A 19,837-nucleotide genomic window follows, 5' to 3' on the forward strand; every position below is an offset into this window, starting at 1 on the left:
CTTGTTGTACCTGAAGACCGATATCATCCAACAATGGAATTGACAATTTGCCTCCCTGCTCTGATACCCTCTCTCCTTTAGTGCCCCCAACTAAAATGAGATGTTTTCGTAAATGTGACTATAATAAACTTAACGATATGATTTCTCATTATAATTGGACAGACTTGTACAATTGTACAGACATTGAAAGTGCCACTGAACTATTCTATATAGCGTTAAATACTTTTTTTAATGAATGCGTTCCTGATAGGTTTCCTTTAAACCTAAACAGGCCTCCTTGGTTTACCAATGCGCTTCAAAGACTTAAAAACCTTAAAACAAATACTTATAAAAGTATAAAAAATCGGGTAAGCCATCAGATTTTTCGAAATATGTAGTGGCTCGATCGGATTTTAATGTTCTCAACAGTCATTGCTATTCTATGTATCTAAATCGATGTAAATTTGAATTTTCAAATGATCCGAAACAGTTTTACAACTTTGTTAATGCCAAGCGTAAGTCATCGGCATTGCCTTCATCGGTACGTCTAAACTCAATGGAGGCATCGACGGATTCTGAAATTGCTGATTTATTTGCTGAGTTTTTCCAAACTGTTTATAGCTCGACAGCTTGGTCAAATTCTAACTACCCTTAAATAGGGCAAATTGTATTTTTCCCTTTAATTACTGAAAACTCTCTCTTAATAGATTTAGAAACAACAACGCCGACTTATTCTCCCGGTCCAGATGGACTTCCTGGATGTGTGCTCAAGTTTTGTGCGTCAACCATTTGTAAACCGATTCTTAAACTTTTTAATTTGTCTATTTCATCATCAGTTTTTCCTACTATCTGGAAGGACTCTTTTATTATTCCACTTCATAAAAAGGGTGCGAAGGCTGATGCCAAGAATTATAGAGGTATTTCTAAATTGTCGGCAATTCCTAAAGCATTTGAACGTATTATCACTTCTCATTTGCAACATTTATGTTCCTCGCTTATATCACCGTGTCAGCATGGTTTTGTTAAGCGAAGATCGACCACCACCAACCTCCTTGAATTGTCATCTATTGTAAAAAATGGATTTCAGAAAAAAATGCAGACTGACGTTATATATACAGATTTTAGTAAGGGTTTGACTCTGTCAACCACTCTATTTTTTATTCAAATTAGATCTGCTTGGGTTTCCTGGTAATCTATTAACTTGGATTTCAAGTTACTTGAGTGGTAGGACTCAGAGGGTTATATTCAAGAATTCTGTTTCAAAATTGATATACGTGACATCTGGAGTCCCTCAGGGAAGTCATCTGGGCCCTTTGCTGTTTACTTTGTTTATCAACGATCTTCATTCTCGTGTTCTAATGTATGCTGATGATGTTAAGCTTTGTTTATCATATAATGATATAGCGTCGGGATTTAACTTACAGTCAGATATTGATTGTTTTCATGAATGGTGTGAGTACAACCTTTTAAAGTTGAACTACCTTAAATGCAACGTCATGACTTTTTATAGGGGTACTCCTACGTTTATTAGTTATTTTCTTGAAAATACGTCACTCGACCGTATATATTCAGTTAACGATTTAGGTGTTCTTCTTGACCCTAAACTTAAATTTGACTGCCACATAATGTCCACCGTTAATAAAGCCATGAGTGTTCTTGGCTTTATAAAGCGTTGGTCAAAAGAATTTGATGACCCTTATACGACCAAATTATTATTTACCTCACTTGTCCGTCCTATTTTGGAATATTGTTCGTCGGTTTGGAGTCCACAATATCAAGTGCACATTGACCGTATTGAGTCGGTACAAAAAAATTTCTTCTTTTGCCTTCGTAGTTTGAACTGGGATCAAAATGTAAGGCTACCTTCCTACCAGAGTAGATTACTGTTGCTTAATTTACCTACACTTGTAAATCGTAGAAAATGCTTGGTACTATTTTTATGCATAATCTTATAAGAGGTGTATTGATTCTGCGAACTTGTAAACCGCCTAACTTTCAATGTTCCTGTTAGACTAACACGAATTATATCCTCTAAATTTGCCACGATGTTCATCAAATTTTTGTCTGCACGAGCCCTTTCGCGTTCTATGTAATACTTATAACAACCTTTACCATCTAATCTGCATTTCCACTTCTATCCCGTTACTAAAAACTAATATTTTAACTCATTTGTTTTTCTTAATTGTGCCTTTTATTTTCTTGTGTCTTGTCTCTATTTAATTTATGTATTTTCTCGCGAACTCGCTTTTTGCCAAATTGATAATAGGGCCGCGCGTAACAGCCGTGCTTGGTTCGTTGGCCCTTGTTTGTACTGTCGGGCATCAACGTCCATCAGAATTTAAATACTTTATTTTAATTTTCTCATGGCCGCTGGTACGTCTTCTTCGCAGAAGTGTGCTTCAACCTTAGACCTGTGGAATGCTTACGCAAACATTCTCAAGCTTTTAGGAGGAAGGCATCAATGCCGAGTGTCGACAAAGTGAGGTTGCATATGCTAAGAGTTGTTGTTGATCCAAAAATAACAGTAATAATCTTACCACGATCGTAAAATTTATTTTTTCCAGAAAGCGCAGCCGACATATAGTTACTTCCAAACAGAATATCAACCTCTGAGTTGGTGTTGAACATTAAATCTGCTAGCGGAAGATCATTCTTGATCTTTAATGCTGTGGGACTCTGTGCTGAAGCCCCTTGTCGTTTCAGCCCTAACCGATGATATTTCGGAGACGAGTATTTAAGCGCATAGTGTCCAGTGTCTAAAAGCACCCGAAAAGTTGTATATCCTTTGCATTGAGTACATATACCAACGCAGTGAGCAGCGTTCCTTTCATCAGCCAGGTGTGAGTTCAGAAAGAACACACATATATTAATATCATAGAGATAAGAGCCTGTCTATGTTTAGGTACTAAAATTGTAACTACACCAAATTGTTGCTTCTGGCCTGCAGATGTCCTGCAACTAGGTACCTAGAACGCTTGGTGGGTAATATGACCTCCTGCGAGTGGTCACCACATGTTTAAAGATAAGTGCGATCGAAGGTTTCCTGCGGTCGGGAATATACCGATCCGTGGATCTAGAGATAAGGATTTTCAATTCTCATGTTAGCTACCTAAGCTAGGATTTTAAGAAATAAAATCAGTTTGAAAAACCAACTCAACAGAGTTAGAAGCTTGTTTCATTTACAGCCTCTTTAACATATGTATATTTGGGTGTATAAGTACAATGTGTAATACTTAAAGCTCAAACTCTCTTTGAAAATAAGATAGGGGTGAGTCAAAGGTGAAGGTAACGTTACGTTTGGTTGGCTGTACAGTTTTTGCACTTGTGGACATTTTTGATGTGGTTATTAAGGGGTTATACACCTTTTAAAAAAAAAAAAAAAAACGACAAATTTTTTTTTATTGAATACTAAAGTATACCCCCTAGAGAACATTTTCCCAAATTTTAATAGAGATCCGAATAATAGTTCGATAGGAAAACAGCGTTTTGTCTGCTCGACTTCAATAGTTGCATATACTCAACGTAAAACTTTAAATGCGATTATGTCAAAGTCGTGTTTTTCCAAAAGTGTCTTTGCTGTGACCGCGATTGCACAAGAACTATTTGATCGATCTTCTTCAATTTTTTTTTTATTATTCGTAATGATTGTGCCGAGTTCGTGAACGATTCGGTTTTTATGCGCCAATTTTGATTTTGCAGATCAGAATTTTTTAATAAAATTTTTAGAACTCGAAAAATCAACTTTTTGGAAAAATTGTTACTGTATGCAGAAAAAACCAAATATTCTTGAAAATAATCGTTCACGAACTGGAAATAATACTACACTAATAAATTTTTTTTTGGTTTTTTGATTTCAATTGACCTGCTGGACTTCCATCGTGGTCACCGCAAGCCGCTATAAAAAAAATAAGGTTCCGAGAGAATTGCCATAACTTCGTAAATTATTTATATTTTTTCAAAAACAAAACAAAATAATTGCTACACACCTGAAAAAAAATCCAAAGTTCCCTTAATTTGTTCGCTCAAAAAGGTATATAACCCCTTAAAACAACTTGTATTTGGCAGTCAAAGCCTCAAGGTATGGGATAGATACTGTAATGTATTCCAGCATGGCTTTGTTCAAAGTGTGGCCGTCACTGTTTAGTGCCAAGTTCTCCTATATCGATTACACAGGCCAAGACATGGATCAAAAGCTTAACTGACGATATTTACTAAATGTGTGCTATATAACATGTCCGTTCTAAAGGTTTTCTTCATATTTTCAATGCTTACAAGTTAAATTCATTAATGATTCCCTATTTCAATGCTTACAATTTCAATGCTTACAATTTCAATTCATTGCTTAACGAACTTTCCCTCCAATCGGGGTCTAAGTGTTCTTTTGGGTGTTATACTCCTAACTGGGTTTCTAGAGGAAGAATCTACACATACTTCGGATTCCTCATTTTGTGTATCAGCATTATTCCACACTTGTGCACATTCTTGAACCTGATCCGTATTTTCCATCCGTTTTGTGTTATCCACGGATTTGATCAGTTTGCCGCTTTATGATTCTGTGGTTGTGAGCAATGTTGCACTAATATGTTCGGGATCCTAAACTCTTTTCTATTGTTGCCTGTGACAAAGATGCCTTATTTGGATTCGTGTAATCCCGAATGTATACTTTTTGTCCCTGATTGAATGATTCTAGACGCTACCCTTTATAATTTTTTATGCTTTTTTTTTGGTGTTTTAAAATTCTTGAACTGACTGACTCATGAGATCAAATTTAGTTTTTAGACTTCTACCAAAGAAAAGCTTTGCTGGGGTTTCTCCCGTTGTACAATGAGGTAAATTTCGGTAGTCTGCTAAGAATCTGTTTGTAATGGTTTCTGAACTTCCGTGACATTCCTTATCGAGTGTTGCTAGAATGGATTTTTTTAAGACCTTAACGAAAATCTCTGCCTGTCCGTTCGTGGCAGGATGACCTGGAGCGGTTAAAACCAGTTTTATTCCATTTATTTCCATGAAAGTTTTAAACTCCTGCGATGTAAATTGACGCCCGTTACAAGTGACTAAGACATCTATTAATCCATACCTACAAAACATTTTTCTTAACTTTTCCACTGTAAAGTTACTTGTTATTTGTTTTGTGATTACAACTTCGAATACGAGTCGACCACAACCATGAAGTAATGATTTTTGATAGGCCCAGCAAAGTCGACATGAATTCGTTTCCATACTGAGTCTTCAGGGCTCCATGGAATTAAAACGCTTTTGCTGGGACTATCCATGAGTTTTTGACATGGATCGCATTTGCTAATCATGTACTCTATGTCCTTGTCTAACCCAGACCACCATACGTAGTTTCTGGCCAATGCTTTGGTTTTAATAATGCCTAAATGCGATCTATGTAAAGATTCAAAAACTCCCTTATAAAGTTTCTTGGGTACAATGGTACGATATCCCCACATTAAACAGCCGTATTCAATTGATAGCTCTGTGTGTTTCTGAATGAAGGGATGAAACTCTTGTTTCATCTCCTGACCAAGGATTGAATGGTCCCATGTTCTATTGCCTTTATTACTTTTGACAATGTAGAATCACGACGGGACAGTCGGGCTATGCATTGAAAATTTAAATTTAAATGATTATGTTGAGTTACGAAACTCACATAACTGCACTCTTCAGTCTGTGGTAATGGGACTTGCGGAATTCTCGATAAACTGTCTGCCACATTCACTGATCCCTTCACATATTCTACACTATAATCAAACCCTGATAAATTTTAAGCCCATCTTTGTATTCGAGCTGACTCCATTACAGGCAATCCTTTACACTTAGATTAAGTAGAGGCTTGTGATCAGTACGCAACGTAAACCTGTTGCCCAGTAGATACTGGTGAAGTTTGTTAACGGAAAAGACAATTGCTAACGCCTCCCTTTCCATAGTGCTGTAATGTCGTTCACTCGACTGAAGGTCTCGCGAAACGAAAGCTATTGGTTTTAAATAACCATCTACGAACTTGTGTGAAAGAATACTTGCTACTGCTGTATTACACGCATCTGTGATTAAAACTATTTCCAATTTATGTCTAAGTGTACCAACACATGATCAGATGCAACATCTTCTTTAATCTGTTGATAGGCATTTTGACATTGATTCGTCCATTCAAACTCTACACCTTTTCTGAGAAGCTGATAAATCGGATCCATTTTCTCGGAAAATCTATCTATGAACGTGGAATAGTAGTTTACCATTCCGGTGAATGCACGAACTTCAGAAATGTTTCTTGGATTTGGTGCGTTCAGCACACACGAAACTCGTTCCTTGTTTTTGCTGAGACCGTCCTTGTCAATATTGAACCCTAAATATGTTATTTTGTTTTTGAAAAACATTCACTTTTCTTTATTTAAGTGTAACCCTGCTGACTTAAGCTTTCCTAAAACCTTTCTTAATGTGTCCACATGAGATTTCAAATCTAAACCAGTGATGGGTTTGTCATCTTGATAAACGACAACATAAGGAATGTTTCGAAGCAATGATTCCATTGTCTTTTGGAATATGGATGCTGCAGTTTTGATTCCAAATGGCAATCTTTTGACCTTAAAGATTCCTACATGTGTGCTCCACGTGCATAATGACTGAGACTCCTGATCAAGTAATAACTGATTGTATGCTTGAGATAAATCCAGCTTTGTAAAACGTTGGCCTCCCTGTAATGCAGCGAATATCTCGTCAATTCTTGGAAGCGGGTACCTAAACTCATTAAGATATTTATTAATGGTAACTTTGTAGTCTGCGCAAACCCTTAATTCACCATTAGGTTTCAGTATGGGAACAAGAGGGGTCCCCCAATCTGAACTATATACTTGCTCAAGCATGCCTTGGTCTACCAGCTTTCTTATCATTTGCTCTACCTTTGACTTCCACATGATTGGTAAGGGTCGCGGCTTGTGAAAGATAGGTTTAGCTTCTTCCGAAAGTCGAAGTTTGACCGTTTCACCGTGATACGCTCCTAATTCATCTGAAAACTCGTTTTGAATTTGATCTACTAGCGTTTTAGTGCTTTCACTGCTCTCTATGGCATTGACTTAACATAATTCGAAGTTGAATGCTCGTAAAAAGTATCTCCCTAATAGAGGCATATTTTTAGACTGTCGTGACAAAAATAGAACTGGCATAGGTGTCTTTGAATTTAATTTGTGCAACAAACTCACCCAGAATCCTTATCGGGTCACCATTATAATTTACATATGGTGTTTCGCAAGATTTTAACTTGGGCCTTTTCATTTCTCGAAATAGATCTACAGGGATCAGGTTACAAGGTGCACCCGTGTCACATGGTGCATCAAATTTGATGCCATCCACTTCAACCGTAAGTGTGTACACTTCCTCTGAACCTTTACCTAAGATACTGAAAATGCTTATAGTTACTTTTTATTGATGAACTGCTTATTGTCGTGACCCGTCGCTACGGAAGGGCCAAGGTATGAACTGCTTGCTGCGGGCTTCGGCGCTGCGGATGGGCCGAGAAGTCGCTTCGGCGCTGCGGAAGGGCCGAGAAGTCGCGTCGGCGCTGCGGAAGGGCCGAGAAGTGGACTGCTTCGTCGTGCGTACGTCGGGTTCGTAGTGTTCTGGGTCGTTGGGAGAGATCTACTTGGATTTCTAGTGGGATTCGTGAATGTAAGACATCGTTAGTTTCGATCTGCCGGGGATCGTTATGTTCGAACTGCCGTTTCTACATCCGTTTCGTTTCCGGGTCGGGAGCCGGAAACGTGACGTCTGGGGGAACTCACTGAGGTGGGCCTGTATTACGAAAACCGGGAAAACCTCAGTGATCACGACTGGGTCTGGTCTAATTTTTTAGGAAACCACACCGGGACGCCAGTGATCCTCACCAGGTCGTAGAACGGATTTAAAAACCGAGTTCTTACGGATCCACTACTAATACCAAGACTATCTACCAGAACACTTACCCGGATATTTCTCCTTGTTGCTGATGTTTCCTCGAAGATCGTCGGAACGCAAGTGACTCATCTGGGGTCTTGCTTCTGCTTATATAGGCCCCGTTGAGTGTACCCAGTACCCAGAGCGGTCGATGTCGAGAATCCCGATATCGATAACTCGTTATCGGGTCACGAATGTAGCGATGGTAGTCGACTATCGATGTATCGGTGGAGTTAGTGTGGCCAGGTTTATCGTTTTGGGCGCGCGTTTTGAAAGTGCCGCTGCGCCAGGTTGCCTTTAGACGGACGACCGCTTCTTCTACCCTTTTCTTGTGGTCATTGTATCCCCGCGGTTTTGGATCCCACTCTTCCTCACATTCCTCAGATAGGTTGATCGGTTTTATTCCGGTATGGTCGAGGGAAGAGAGCCGCCGCGGGGTTACCCATTTCGTCCGTGGCCGTTGAAAATCCGCTAACTCGTGCCTTTTTGTGCCGGTTGTTGTCCTGGGCATGGGGGGTCGTGCTTCGTTGTCCGTTGTTTGCCGTGTCGTTTCCTTGGTTGTTGTTGTTGCCATTCTTTGCCGTGTTGTTGCTGCGGTTGTTTCCTTGGTTTTTGGTGTCGCCTTCGTTTGCCGTGTTGTTGCTGTGGTCGTTTCCTTGGTTGTTGGTGTCGCCTTCATCCGGTTTTTTGTTTTTCTGACCCCTAGGTGTCCTGCTGTTGCTTCGCTGTGGTTTTCTCGCAGTACTCGTGCTCTTTGGCTTTTCGCAACGCATAGTTTCCATGGCTGTGTGTCCTTGTCTGTGGCCCATGACGGTAGATGTCTGTATAGTTTTCCGTTGATTATCGCGTAATCTGGCCATGTTTCGGGATTTCTATCCAAGTCTAGGAGTTTCTGTTTAATCCAGATGTCTTCTTCGACCTCGGCTCCGTGAGCTTCTTCTTCTGGCATTCTGGATAGATCGCCTGTCGCTAGTGATCCGATGCCGTTGCTCTTCTGTTTTTTGTTTCTGTTATTGTTTCTTCTGTTCATGTTTATTCTTGCTGTGATGCCTCCGCATCGTAGTGTCGCGTTACATTGTTCCAAGAAGTCTATCCCCAGTAGAAGGTCGCCGATTACCTCTTCGAAGATTAGCAGCGTCGTCATGCTTGTTTGGTTCCCGAGATGTATTGGTACTTCCAGTGCCTCTGTGACCGTTCTGTTTGTCCCGTCTGCTAGTCTAATGGCTTTGGTTACTTGCTTCCTTATCCCATGTTGTTGGCTAGTTTCCTGGCGATGAAACTTCTTGTGGCTCCCGTGTCTATGGCCCCGCGAACTCCTGTGTTGCCTATATTAACTTGTGCAAGTAGTCGTCGGCCGTTGAAGTTTATTGCTGTTGCGTGTGTGGTGTTTGCCCTGGGTGCCCGCTCTGATCCCATGGGCCTCTGGCGTTTCCCGCCGTTTTGAACCGGCGACAGCAATGGATCGTGCGTATTCCATCATGTCCGCATACCCAGCAATGTATTCTTGGTGTGTTGTTGCACTGCTTTCCTATGTGTCCCTCTCCTTTGCACCTTGAACATCTATTTTTCATGCTGAATGATCTTTTGATTCCTCCGTTCAGTGCTTGTGGTGGGTCCTGGGGTCTCCATTGGTTTCTTGTTTGTCTCCCGAAATTTCCAAATGTTTGCTGTTGTCTCTCGAAATTTCCAGATATTTGCTGTTGTCTCTCGAAATTTCCCGGTCGGTGCTGTTGTGTCCAGTGATTTTCCGGTGTTTGTTGTGTTGTGCGTTTCTGTGGCTGGAGGGCCTAGAATTCTTTTGCTAACTGCAGGTATTCTGCTAGGGATCGGCATTCTCCCCGTTTAGCATACTTTTTAAATTCCACTCGACTGTTCCGGTAAACCCTCTCTAGTTTTTTTTCTTCCGTGAGTGTGGAAAATCTCATAGTCTTCCGGAGTTCCCGCGCGTAGTCCTTTGCTAGCTCGTTTGTACCCTGGTGCCTGCGTGTTATGTTTTCCATCGCTCTCTCTTCGTGGTTCGCTGGTCTGTAGTGTTCCAGGAATTCTTTTTGAAGTTGTCCCACGATGGCATTGGGGTAGGATGGGTGTGCCACCAGTCCAGGGCACAGTCTCTTAGCAAAATTACCATAGCTCCTGCTGCGTGGTCGAGCTCTATCCCATAGGCACTTGCTAGCTCTTCCGTTCTACAAATTAATTCTGTCAGGTCGCCCGTGCCGTCATAAAATTCTCCCCAGCTTCGTATTACTCCCATTGTGGCCACTTTGTCGATCTTTCTGGGCTCGGGTACCGGTTTTCCGTTGCTTGTTTCTTGCTTGTCTGGTATCTGTAGCAAGTTCTGGTTTTCCTCCATTCCGGCGGGTGCTGGTGATGGGGTTCTCGCGTGCTTCTGTGCTAGGTCTTGGAGACGTTTGGTGGTTTCTTCGCTGTGGGCACCGCTCTTGATTAACTCCGACATTTTTTTCCGCATGTCTTCGCACCGCGTTTCTGACTTGACGTCGAATTCCCTCAGATAGATTTCCAGTTGGGCCTTGTTGCAATTGCTGATCCAGCTTCGAGTCAGCTTGTCTGCCATTATTAATCCGTGCTGTGTTGAGGGAGAGGGTAAACGATCTTTGTTGGTATTTTGAGGTTTCTATCTGTTTGTTTTTAATCTGTTCGGGCGCCACTGTAAAGACCCTGTTTTGGGAGACGGTATAGCTCGCCGTGGTCAGGGTTCGTGACAGATATTTATATTTTCCTCTATAGATCGATTTACCTCCCTTTCCCCAATAATGACACAGAGGGATAGAACTATAAAGGAGACGTGTATTTCGAAGTACTCGTATAATATATGTTGATACACGTTGTGTATAGATGAGTCGGGACTGCTTGCTTTGTCGATTCGGCGCTTCGGAAGGGCCGATTGGTGAACTGCTTGCTGTTGTGATACGGTGTGCGAGCTTCGGCGCTGCGGAAGGGCCGAGTGATGAACTGCTTTTTGTCGTGACCCGGCCGACCCGGAAGGTCCGAGGAGTCGCGTTGGCGCTGCGGAAGGGCCGAGAAGTGGACTGCTTCGTCGTGCGTACGTCGGGTTCGTAGTGTTCTGGGTCGTTGGGAGAGATCTACTTGGATTTCTAGTGGGATTCGGGAATGTAAGACATCGTTAGTTTCGATCTGCCGGGGATCGTTATGTTCGAACTGCCGTTTCTACATCCGTTTCGTTTCCGGGTCGGGAGCCGGAAACGTGACGTCTGGGGGAACTCACTGAGGTGGGCCTGTATTACGAAAACCGGGAAAACCTCAGTGATCACGACTGGGTCTGGTCTAATTTTTTAGGAAACCACACCGGGACGCCAGTGATCCTCACCAGGTCGTAGAACGGATTTAAAAACCGAGTTCTTACGGATCCACTACTAATACCAAGACTATCTACCAGAACACTTACCCGGATATTTCTCCTTGTTGCTGATGTTTCCTCGAAGATCGTCGGAACGCAAGTGACTCATCTGGGGTCTTGCGTCTGCTTATATAGGCCCCGTTGAGTGTACCCAGTACCCAGAGCGGTCGATGTCGAGAATCCCGATATCGATAACTCGTTATCGGGTCACGAATATAGCGATGGTAGTCGACTATCGATGTATCGGTGGAGTTAGTGTGGCCAGGTTTATCGTTTTGGGCGCGCGTTTTGAAAGTGCGCGATTATTTGTGACGCTGGGTCGTCACAATGCTTTCTGCCGATTTGTGACTGCATTTCCCAAGGTCGGTGCCATTCTGGGCCAATTATTGAGCGCGGTTTGGTTTAGCTGGGTTGTAAAATTCCTTAAGCTAGCTGCAGCATGGATTATACAGCATAATCGGTTCACTTGGACAAAATGTCCAAGGAAGTACCCGCAATCGATTAGTGTGTGCTCATCTAATCTGTATTTTCTACATTTAAAGCTTTGTCCAGCTAATCAAAATGATCATGCAGCTCCTGTTGGTTAAGCTTCAACATCTCTCAGCGAGTTTTCAGATATCCGAATAAGTCTTCCATTTTAAAAGACTCCGAATCGCGTCCAGTTAAACGATTTTTATTAAAAAAAAAAAAAACAAATATCGCTAGCACCATTAGAAATCTTTCGTGGAATCCCCACATTTGCAGCCTTGGACACGGTTAAATTCATGAAGGATTTTAATAACAAATTGAGGAATTGACAAGGCCAATAGTAGCGCTCTACCAAGCGTGCCGATGCTGCCTTCATGATAGGCAAATGAATAATCAGTCGGAGCGTAAAGCCTGCTAAAAACGACTTTAGATATTGGAATTTTTGTATTGGAAAAAATGGCGAATGTCTTTGCTTAGGTCAGGGATAGCTAAAGAGAATTTAATTACTTTAAAAGTGCCCGGGAATTTAAATTAGGATTAACATTTCTTATTTACTCTCGCCTTGACATAATCTTTGACTTTTGGAGATTATCGCCGCCGACAATAATTGGCGAACCTAGGGCTAAGTCCAAGCGAAGCAACCCATAAGCGCTACACTAAGCAAACTCTGGGGGAGAAACACCCTAAGGATCGGCTGTAGTCACAAGCAGCAATCCTGATTCCCTCGGTGATTTCGTTCCGGTAAGGAAGAACACGCACCGATGTGGTGCCATCCGATTTGTGTGGCTGAGGCAAAACATAGCGCAGACCTCAAAACGGGACCAGGTTCGTCCTGGGCAGTTTTGTCGCTGCAATAAGGGTCTAGCAGCCACGCCTCTATACTGCCACAGGCCCTGCATGGGGTCCGGCCGGTGTGGCGTTTATAAATTAAATAATAAGTAACTAGTTTGTAACATAGTTATTGTGCCTTTTGCCTGTCTCTGCGATTTCGCGAGCTTGAGTCTGATTTTTCGTAACTCAGGGTTTGCATTGATAAATTTGGCTTAGCTGAATTAAGAAAACAGATTTTTTTTGAACTACCCATCCACTAATACTGTCTTGTAGCTCCAGCAGGATAAAAGGTGGTGTCTCTTAAGTTGCGTCTGGCAAAATGAAACACTTTTCCGAGGCCATATTTCTATTTCAAAGGCGTCCTTGCAGTCCAGACCCGGGTAGCTGTTTTGCACAATCAGCCAGAGTATGTCTAAAACAGCAAAATGCTTAAATATCTTATTTAAAAACATGAATTGTTATAAAAATAAATGTAAGCACTAAGCAGCGCATGATGGTCGCCTAATAGCTCCTTTGCAAAAGATGAACTGGTCGTAGTCCGCCCTGGCAGTGACTCCGTCCATTGACGATAGGTGGTGCCCCCAAGAATCCCCTGGGGCATCTTTGGTACTTAGTATGGATTCTAGTGACATTATTCTAAAAGTGTCCGATCAAAGTAGTTAGCGAATGACTGACACAAAAGTGTCCTTCTGTGAGCGGAACATCTCATGAGCTAAAACATATTTGAATGTGCTTGCTGACTTCACTTTCATATCGAGGCCGTAGCATGATGAGCCACGTGTTTCTAAATTAGTATTTCTCCCTAGGATGAAAAATACGGCAGCTCTTCTAGTTATCTTAAATTTAAAGACGCAGCAGTCAGATCAGTCTGATATAGTACAGCAAAATACATACAGCGGCTCACAGCATATTTTAAACAAGAAACATCCATAACTTTAAAAGCCTATCAAAACTAAGCTGAAATGGTTATCAAAATAACGTTAATGTTAAAAATTATTTTCTCAGCTTATTCCAACAGATTTTAAAGGTGTTACCATCCTTATGTTCAACAACCACCAGTATTTTATGTAGCTTGTGGGTTTTAGTTTCCCCTCTCCCTTATTTGGAAAAATATACTCTCAAACGATATTTTAAAATTACGACTTAAAATTTTGGATAACGGGTATATCTGGGGATTGATCTGGCCAAATTATCAGAAGGAGACGTTTTTAGATTACACGCCCACACTTTTGGTCTCAATAATTTTGTATAGTATTTGAGCTTTACATTGCTAGATTTTGACTTTGTGACTCAACCGCAAGACCAAGCTGCTAAACATTTTCTCAAAATTTAAATTGATACAAATCCGCCCAGTGTGCTGTAACTTCCATGTGGTTACGCAATTCTGGCATAATTGGGTATGAACTCTAGGCCATACTCTTCACATGTTTTGATGATTTCTTTAAGGTTCAACAATGCCTCCCTTTCGTCGCTCGAAGCGATAATCGTCGATTTAGTGCAACGCGATGCCTCTCTGAGTTAGAGGTCGAAAAATAGCATTGATATGACGCTGAAAAACTCCGGGCGAATTCGACATTCCAAACGGGACCTTCCTAAACTGATATTGACCACTCTGCGTCACAAAATAGGTGTATTTGCGACTCGACTAAAATAAAATTTAACTCGAATAAAATTTCAGCATGTAAGCATAGTTTTTATCCGATTATTAATTTTATATCGACTTAGTTATGTGGCACCACGTAAAAGTTTAGAAAATATTCCGGCTATAATTTCACCAAGTTGCGGCATTTTGGCACGGTAATGTTTTTAACTTCTTTTCATTTAATTTACACTTGCAAAATATGGAAAATGTAGGGTTTTGGTTAAAGTTTATTAGAATATTTAATTTATTTTAATTTATTTATTAGTGCATTATTCTCCGTTTGCATTTGCATTTGCGTAGGAGTTGAGCCGCTAGCCGCGTTCACATACACACGCACACCGTCACCACCGTCTGTGTCGTTTTCGTTCTCGATCGCGGCAGCAGTAGATTTGCTTTTATGCTGTTCATTGGTTTAAGATACGCTTGGGCATTGGCGTGTTCTCCCCTACAGTGCGTTCATTCGGCAGAGTACTGTCGTAGGGTTTATATAACAAATATAAAACCTCTAATAAGGATTTTATTTTACTTCTCTCAGCCCTTATGTAGCTCCTTTACACTGCGGCATATATTTTTTTATTTACTGTATGTCGCGAGTATCGTTATAAGACTGATTATACCCGTTACTCGTAGAGTAAAAGGGTATATTGTATTCGTGCAAAAGTATGTAACAGCTAGAAGGAAGCGTTTCCGACCCTATAAAGTATATATATTCTTGATCAGGGTCACTAGCCGAGTCGATATAGCCATGTCCGTCTGTCCGTCCGTATGAACGCTGAGATCTCGGAAACTATAAAAGCTAGAAGATTGGCATTTTGCATGCAGATTCTAGGAGTTCCTACGCAGCGCAAGTTTGTTTCAAAAAGGTGCCACGCCCCCTTTAACGCCCACAATCGCTTATATACGATTTTAAAAATTTAAATATTTCGGAAAAGTAAAAATGCAGTTTTATTGTGTTTATCGATACCTATCGAAATGTAGAAGAAATTTTTCAAATCGGACCATTCGTTAAAAAGTTATGCGTGATCAAAGTTTCTATCTCCATCTCCCTCGCACTCCCTTTACCTGTGCAACGGGTATCTGATAGTCGGGGCACCCGACTATAGCGTTCTCTCTTGTTTTCATTTAAGTTTATAATACAAAAGAAGGCTTGCTTTTGAGTAGTGTACATAAGCTGTGTTGCGAAACCCCCTAGGTCAGCATTTTCAGCCGGATGCCTGTGGCGGTCCGATATCCGATAACAGGCATCGCCGTTAGTGGTACATTGCCCAAGGGTTTGGGTGAAGGTGATGTCATAAATAAGACATCGGCGGTAACTCCTCCCCCCATAGCTTGGAACGATGGGCATAATGAAGGTATGGCGGGAGTGGCAATAAGGTCCACTATGAGTGGTGAAAAAATTACCTCACTTTCTTTAAAGGTCCAGGCGACAGTTGTAATCAGGATTGACAATGCGACGAGTATATATATGATTGGCAGGTGAGTTGTGGCACTTTCCTCCATGTTGGTAACTGCCAATCCATTTTCTAGGTTGCTGAGGTGCAGTACCTGGAGGTTTATGGGTTCGTATGTGGAGAGGTTTACTTCAAGGTCATCAATTATTGTATTGTCGGGCTTTAAATATTTGGTCCTATTAGCGGAGATAGAACAGTTGTCATATTTTATGAGCAAAAGATCTTGCTCGAGTTGCAGTTGGAAGAGATGTTCAAGTTCTCCACGTTGAGGATAACCAGCATTCCCTTTATCGGAACGAAGATTTGTGGTTGGTGTTCACTTTCTATTGTGCTGCAGGTTGCTTACTTGTCGTCCAGAAGGTTGTAGAGGCTTTCGGTGTTATTCGGTGTCAAAGGAGTTTCGCAAACATATGTACTACGCTCTTTTATACAAGGTGTATCTATAATATTGATTTCTACATCATTCTTAATTATAACATTTGGTGGGCTTACATTCATCGTTTTTTTAATTGGTAATGCAATAAGGTGGTACAATTGTTGATTGTAATTGTAAAATTGATGAGACAGAATCGGAACTTTTATGTTAAATATGAGTGTTTTGTTAGGTGTATTCTAATGAGAGTACATTATATAATTCATGTTCCAACTAAACTTCTACTTCTTGGTCTGCTAGTAAAATTTTTATTCTTTCCATTTCAACTGAATTTAGTAAGTATTTTGGGACTAATTTTTATTTGGTGAAAAGTAGGCTTTCCGCAATATTATTGTATTTAGGTGGTTGTATAGTAATAATAAAGCTGAATGTTTTTATACTCCTCATCCAATTGTTTAAAAATTTTTAATTTGATAGGAATTCATAAAGTTGGTTATAAGTTCTTGTTCCTTGATTATATATTTAGATTTCTTCAAATCTTACAAGTGTTTCATTCTGAAAAATATTATTTAGTTTGGAATTTTCACGTAAGCGTTTTAGGACTTTGTTTATTTTCGCCTCGTCGTTGGCGTCCATATTTCCCGAAACTATTTTACCACGTGGCCTACCCCGTAATTAAACCCTTTCTGGGCCTACTACTCCCATTGTCGGGAAGTAAAGAATTTAATCTTTGCTGTACCTGGGATAATTTTTGATATAGGGTAAGGGTCTGGTCGGTAGGTGTTTGGCTCAATTCTACTCAATGTATCGTAAGGGTGAGTTTCCATCGGAGCAGTGTTGGGTTTTGGCCCTTAAAGTTTTGCAACCATACTAAAGACTTTTGGTCGGTGATAATTTTTAATCTGTTGCCATTCAGATATGGGCGAAAATACTAAACCGCCCAAATTAAAGCTTTCATCTCTTTCTCTATTGAGGAATAGCGGGTTTCTGTCTAGTTTAAGGTTCTACTTGCGAAACAGATTGGTCTGTCAGACCTTGAGAGAGAACGGCTTCTATAGCAAAGTTACTTGCGTCCGTAGTGAGGGTAAATGGTTTTTTTAAAGTTTGGATGTTGTAAAATCGTGTTGTTTGTTACAGGGTTTTGCAAATCTCAAATGCCTCTGTAAATTCTGAGTCTATGATGACGGATTTGCCACATCTAAGTTGTCGGAAAATAGGTTTTGTTGTTCTTGCAAAGTCTTTGATGAATTTTCTATAATAGCCCAACAGGGCTATTACGTCATTTTGGGACATGGGAAATTTTGACTGCTGCTATTTTGAAGGGGTTTGGTTTGATACCGTCTTGGGTTATCACTTGTTCCAAAAAGTAGATTTCCTTAATCAAGAAATTTGATTTGGTAATTTGGATTTTTAAATTAGCTTGACGTAATCTCTGAAATACCGATTTTATGCCCATTAAGTGCTTCTGAAGAGAGGCAGAGAATATAATTATGTCATCAATATAGCCCAGGCAGATGTCTAATACTAGTTATCCTATTACATTGTCCATAACCCTCTGGAATGCAGCTGTTACGTTTTTTAGACCAAACGGGATTCTTGTGAATTCATAGTGTCCGATCCCTACCGAAAAAGCCGTTTTGGCCATGTCCCTGGGACCGATCTGGATTTGGTGGAACCCGCTAGCTAAGTCCATATTGGAAAAGTATTTTGCCCGGCCAATGTTGTCGAGAATGTTGTTAATATAATATTAGGGATAGGGTACCTATCCGTGACGGTTTTGTCGGTTTTGTCTCCATTTTTTTTTGGTCAGGAGAGTTCGTTTTTTTTAGGGACCATCCAAACAGGAGGGCCCCAAGGAAAACGACGGTTTCTTATTATATTCTGATCGATAATTTTAGATATTTTTTCCGGACGTCCTCTTTATGTATGAAGGGATATCTGTTCGCTTTTACGTGATGGGGATATTTTCAGCATTCGGGATGGAATGCTTGATCGTGTTGGAGAATGTAAGAGGTGTTGCATCGTCGTAAAATAAGTCTTGAAAATGTTCTCAAATTTTAAGCAACCCTTGCTTTTCTTCGTCATTTAAATGGTCTGTAGTAATTTGCTCGCTAAGCTGTCTTCTAGTTTGTTGGAAGCTTAGATTAAGTAAATATTTGATCGTTATACGATTCCACGTTCAGTGGTTGGTCGAGTCATAGGGTCTGTCCTGTAGTATGCATGTATCATTGTAGCGAGTACCCACTGTACCGACACCAACATTGTATTACAGTGTACCTAAACAAATACAAAAGCGCCGGCCGCTAAACTTTTGCGGCCAGCCGAAATATGAATGTGCCTCAGAGCCCAAGTTATGGGAAGTGCTAGTGTCAGCATATTCCCATGGCCTGAGTGCAGACACATACAAGGCATGCATGTACAACTTCCCTCGCGCTCTCAGTGCTACCAGCACAAATACAATTGCGAGCATATACTTCGATATATATGACGGCCGCTGCCAATGTTTGCAGGCAGCGCAGCCGCAAATAGCTAACTGAAATTCATTATCAATTGGACAATTCAATAATAAAGATCTGCCCATGGAAAAGTAAAACAAAGTGACTATTAATTATTATAAAAATATGATGGCAATAATATAACATGGCGACCGTGACACTGGTCCTGGAGGACCTAGGAAGGAACAACTGCAACTGGAAATATAAATCTGAGTGAGTAGAGATGGAGTTATGGCAAAACGTAGAGACATGCAAACCAAACTAAAAAATATAAAAATAAAAATGATATGAAGGAGGCTAGAAAACCTAAGTGCCCTGCAGATTGTAAAGGGCCTTTCGAAAATACAGCTTGCGAGTATACGTGCCATAAGAAAAATTAAAAGATATCAAAATAAAAGTGGCTATTATATAAAAACAAACCAGCACCGCCCTGGGCAACAGCCCAAAAAAAAATTACAAAAGAACTTGATTTTCTTAATTCAAGTTTTGTAAATAAAAAGCCAATAACTCCAGCTCACTCAGTGATTAAGAAAATTAATGACGACAAAAGAAAATTAACACCTCCACCTCCAAAGCAGTTTCCAAGAAGAAACAAAGTGTGCCCTAAGACGACTGCGCTGGGCGACTGGAACGCCAAGGTGCGAAGGCACCTGCGGAAAAACCTGTGCGATGACCGGCACCGGTACCGCCTGAGCCCATAGGCCCAGGACATCAGCAGCTGAGACAACAAGTGTGAGGGGTAGGCCGCCCCTTACGCCAGCGAAGGAGCATCAGCGACCCTGGAGAATTGAACCGACAGCGCTTCCAAGAGTGCACATCTTAAATTTTTTTTTATTATTTTATATGCATCTGCGATGCAAAAACTTATAATTAACAATAATTGTACAGACCAGGCAATTTCTAGCTGCGGGTCTTAATTTTTTTTTTACCTAGGTAGGGATACATGTAACAATTTTATACACATACCACAAAATTTAAACAAAAAAAATTTTTTTAATTAATTAATTAAATACATAATTAAATAAATGCCTAAGACAAAAAAAAAAATAATAAGAGAAAAAGGAGAGGAGGTCAGAAGAACTTCCTGAATTTAAAAATAAAAGAATTAAATAGGCAGCTATATGCTGAAAAATCTACCCCAGTATCCTGGGATGAAAATGTAGAAATTAAGAAAGAATTAGAGAACACGTATAGGGAATTAGATGCCTACAAAAATAAAAATGATATGAAGGAGGCTAGAAAACCTAAGTGCCCTGCAGATTGTAAAGGGCCTTTCGAAAATACAGCTTGCGA

General features: G+C 40.6%; 2 protein-coding genes and 1 long non-coding RNA gene across 4 annotated transcripts in view; 2 read left to right on the top strand and 1 right to left on the bottom strand.

Moving 5' to 3' along the window:
* The window catches only part of LOC108041322 (calcium/calmodulin-dependent protein kinase kinase 2), a 268,166-nt gene that overhangs the window by 50,497 nt on the left and 197,832 nt on the right, over positions 1-19,837 (top strand). The gene's annotated exons all lie outside the window — the stretch shown is intronic.
* Positions 2,311-3,946, top strand: LOC108042340. The gene is made up of 2 exons (XR_001769199.2): positions 2,311-2,458; positions 2,544-3,946. It is a non-coding gene; the product is annotated as an uncharacterized LOC108042340 (long non-coding RNA).
* Positions 4,064-14,907, bottom strand: LOC108042341. The gene is made up of 2 exons (XM_017120565.2): positions 7,938-14,907; positions 4,064-7,626 (listed from the first exon to the last, which is right to left on the bottom strand). Exons 1-2 carry the CDS (start codon positions 9,050-9,052, stop codon positions 7,392-7,394), a joined length of 1,350 nt encoding a protein of 449 aa, XP_016976054.2. The 5' UTR covers positions 9,053-14,907; the 3' UTR covers positions 4,064-7,391.

Source organism: Drosophila rhopaloa, unplaced genomic scaffold, assembly GCF_018152115.1.
Source record: "Drosophila rhopaloa isolate 14029-0021.01 unplaced genomic scaffold, ASM1815211v1 contig_177, whole genome shotgun sequence".
In the NCBI taxonomy this organism is placed as follows: Eukaryota; Metazoa; Arthropoda; class Insecta; order Diptera; family Drosophilidae; genus Drosophila; species Drosophila rhopaloa.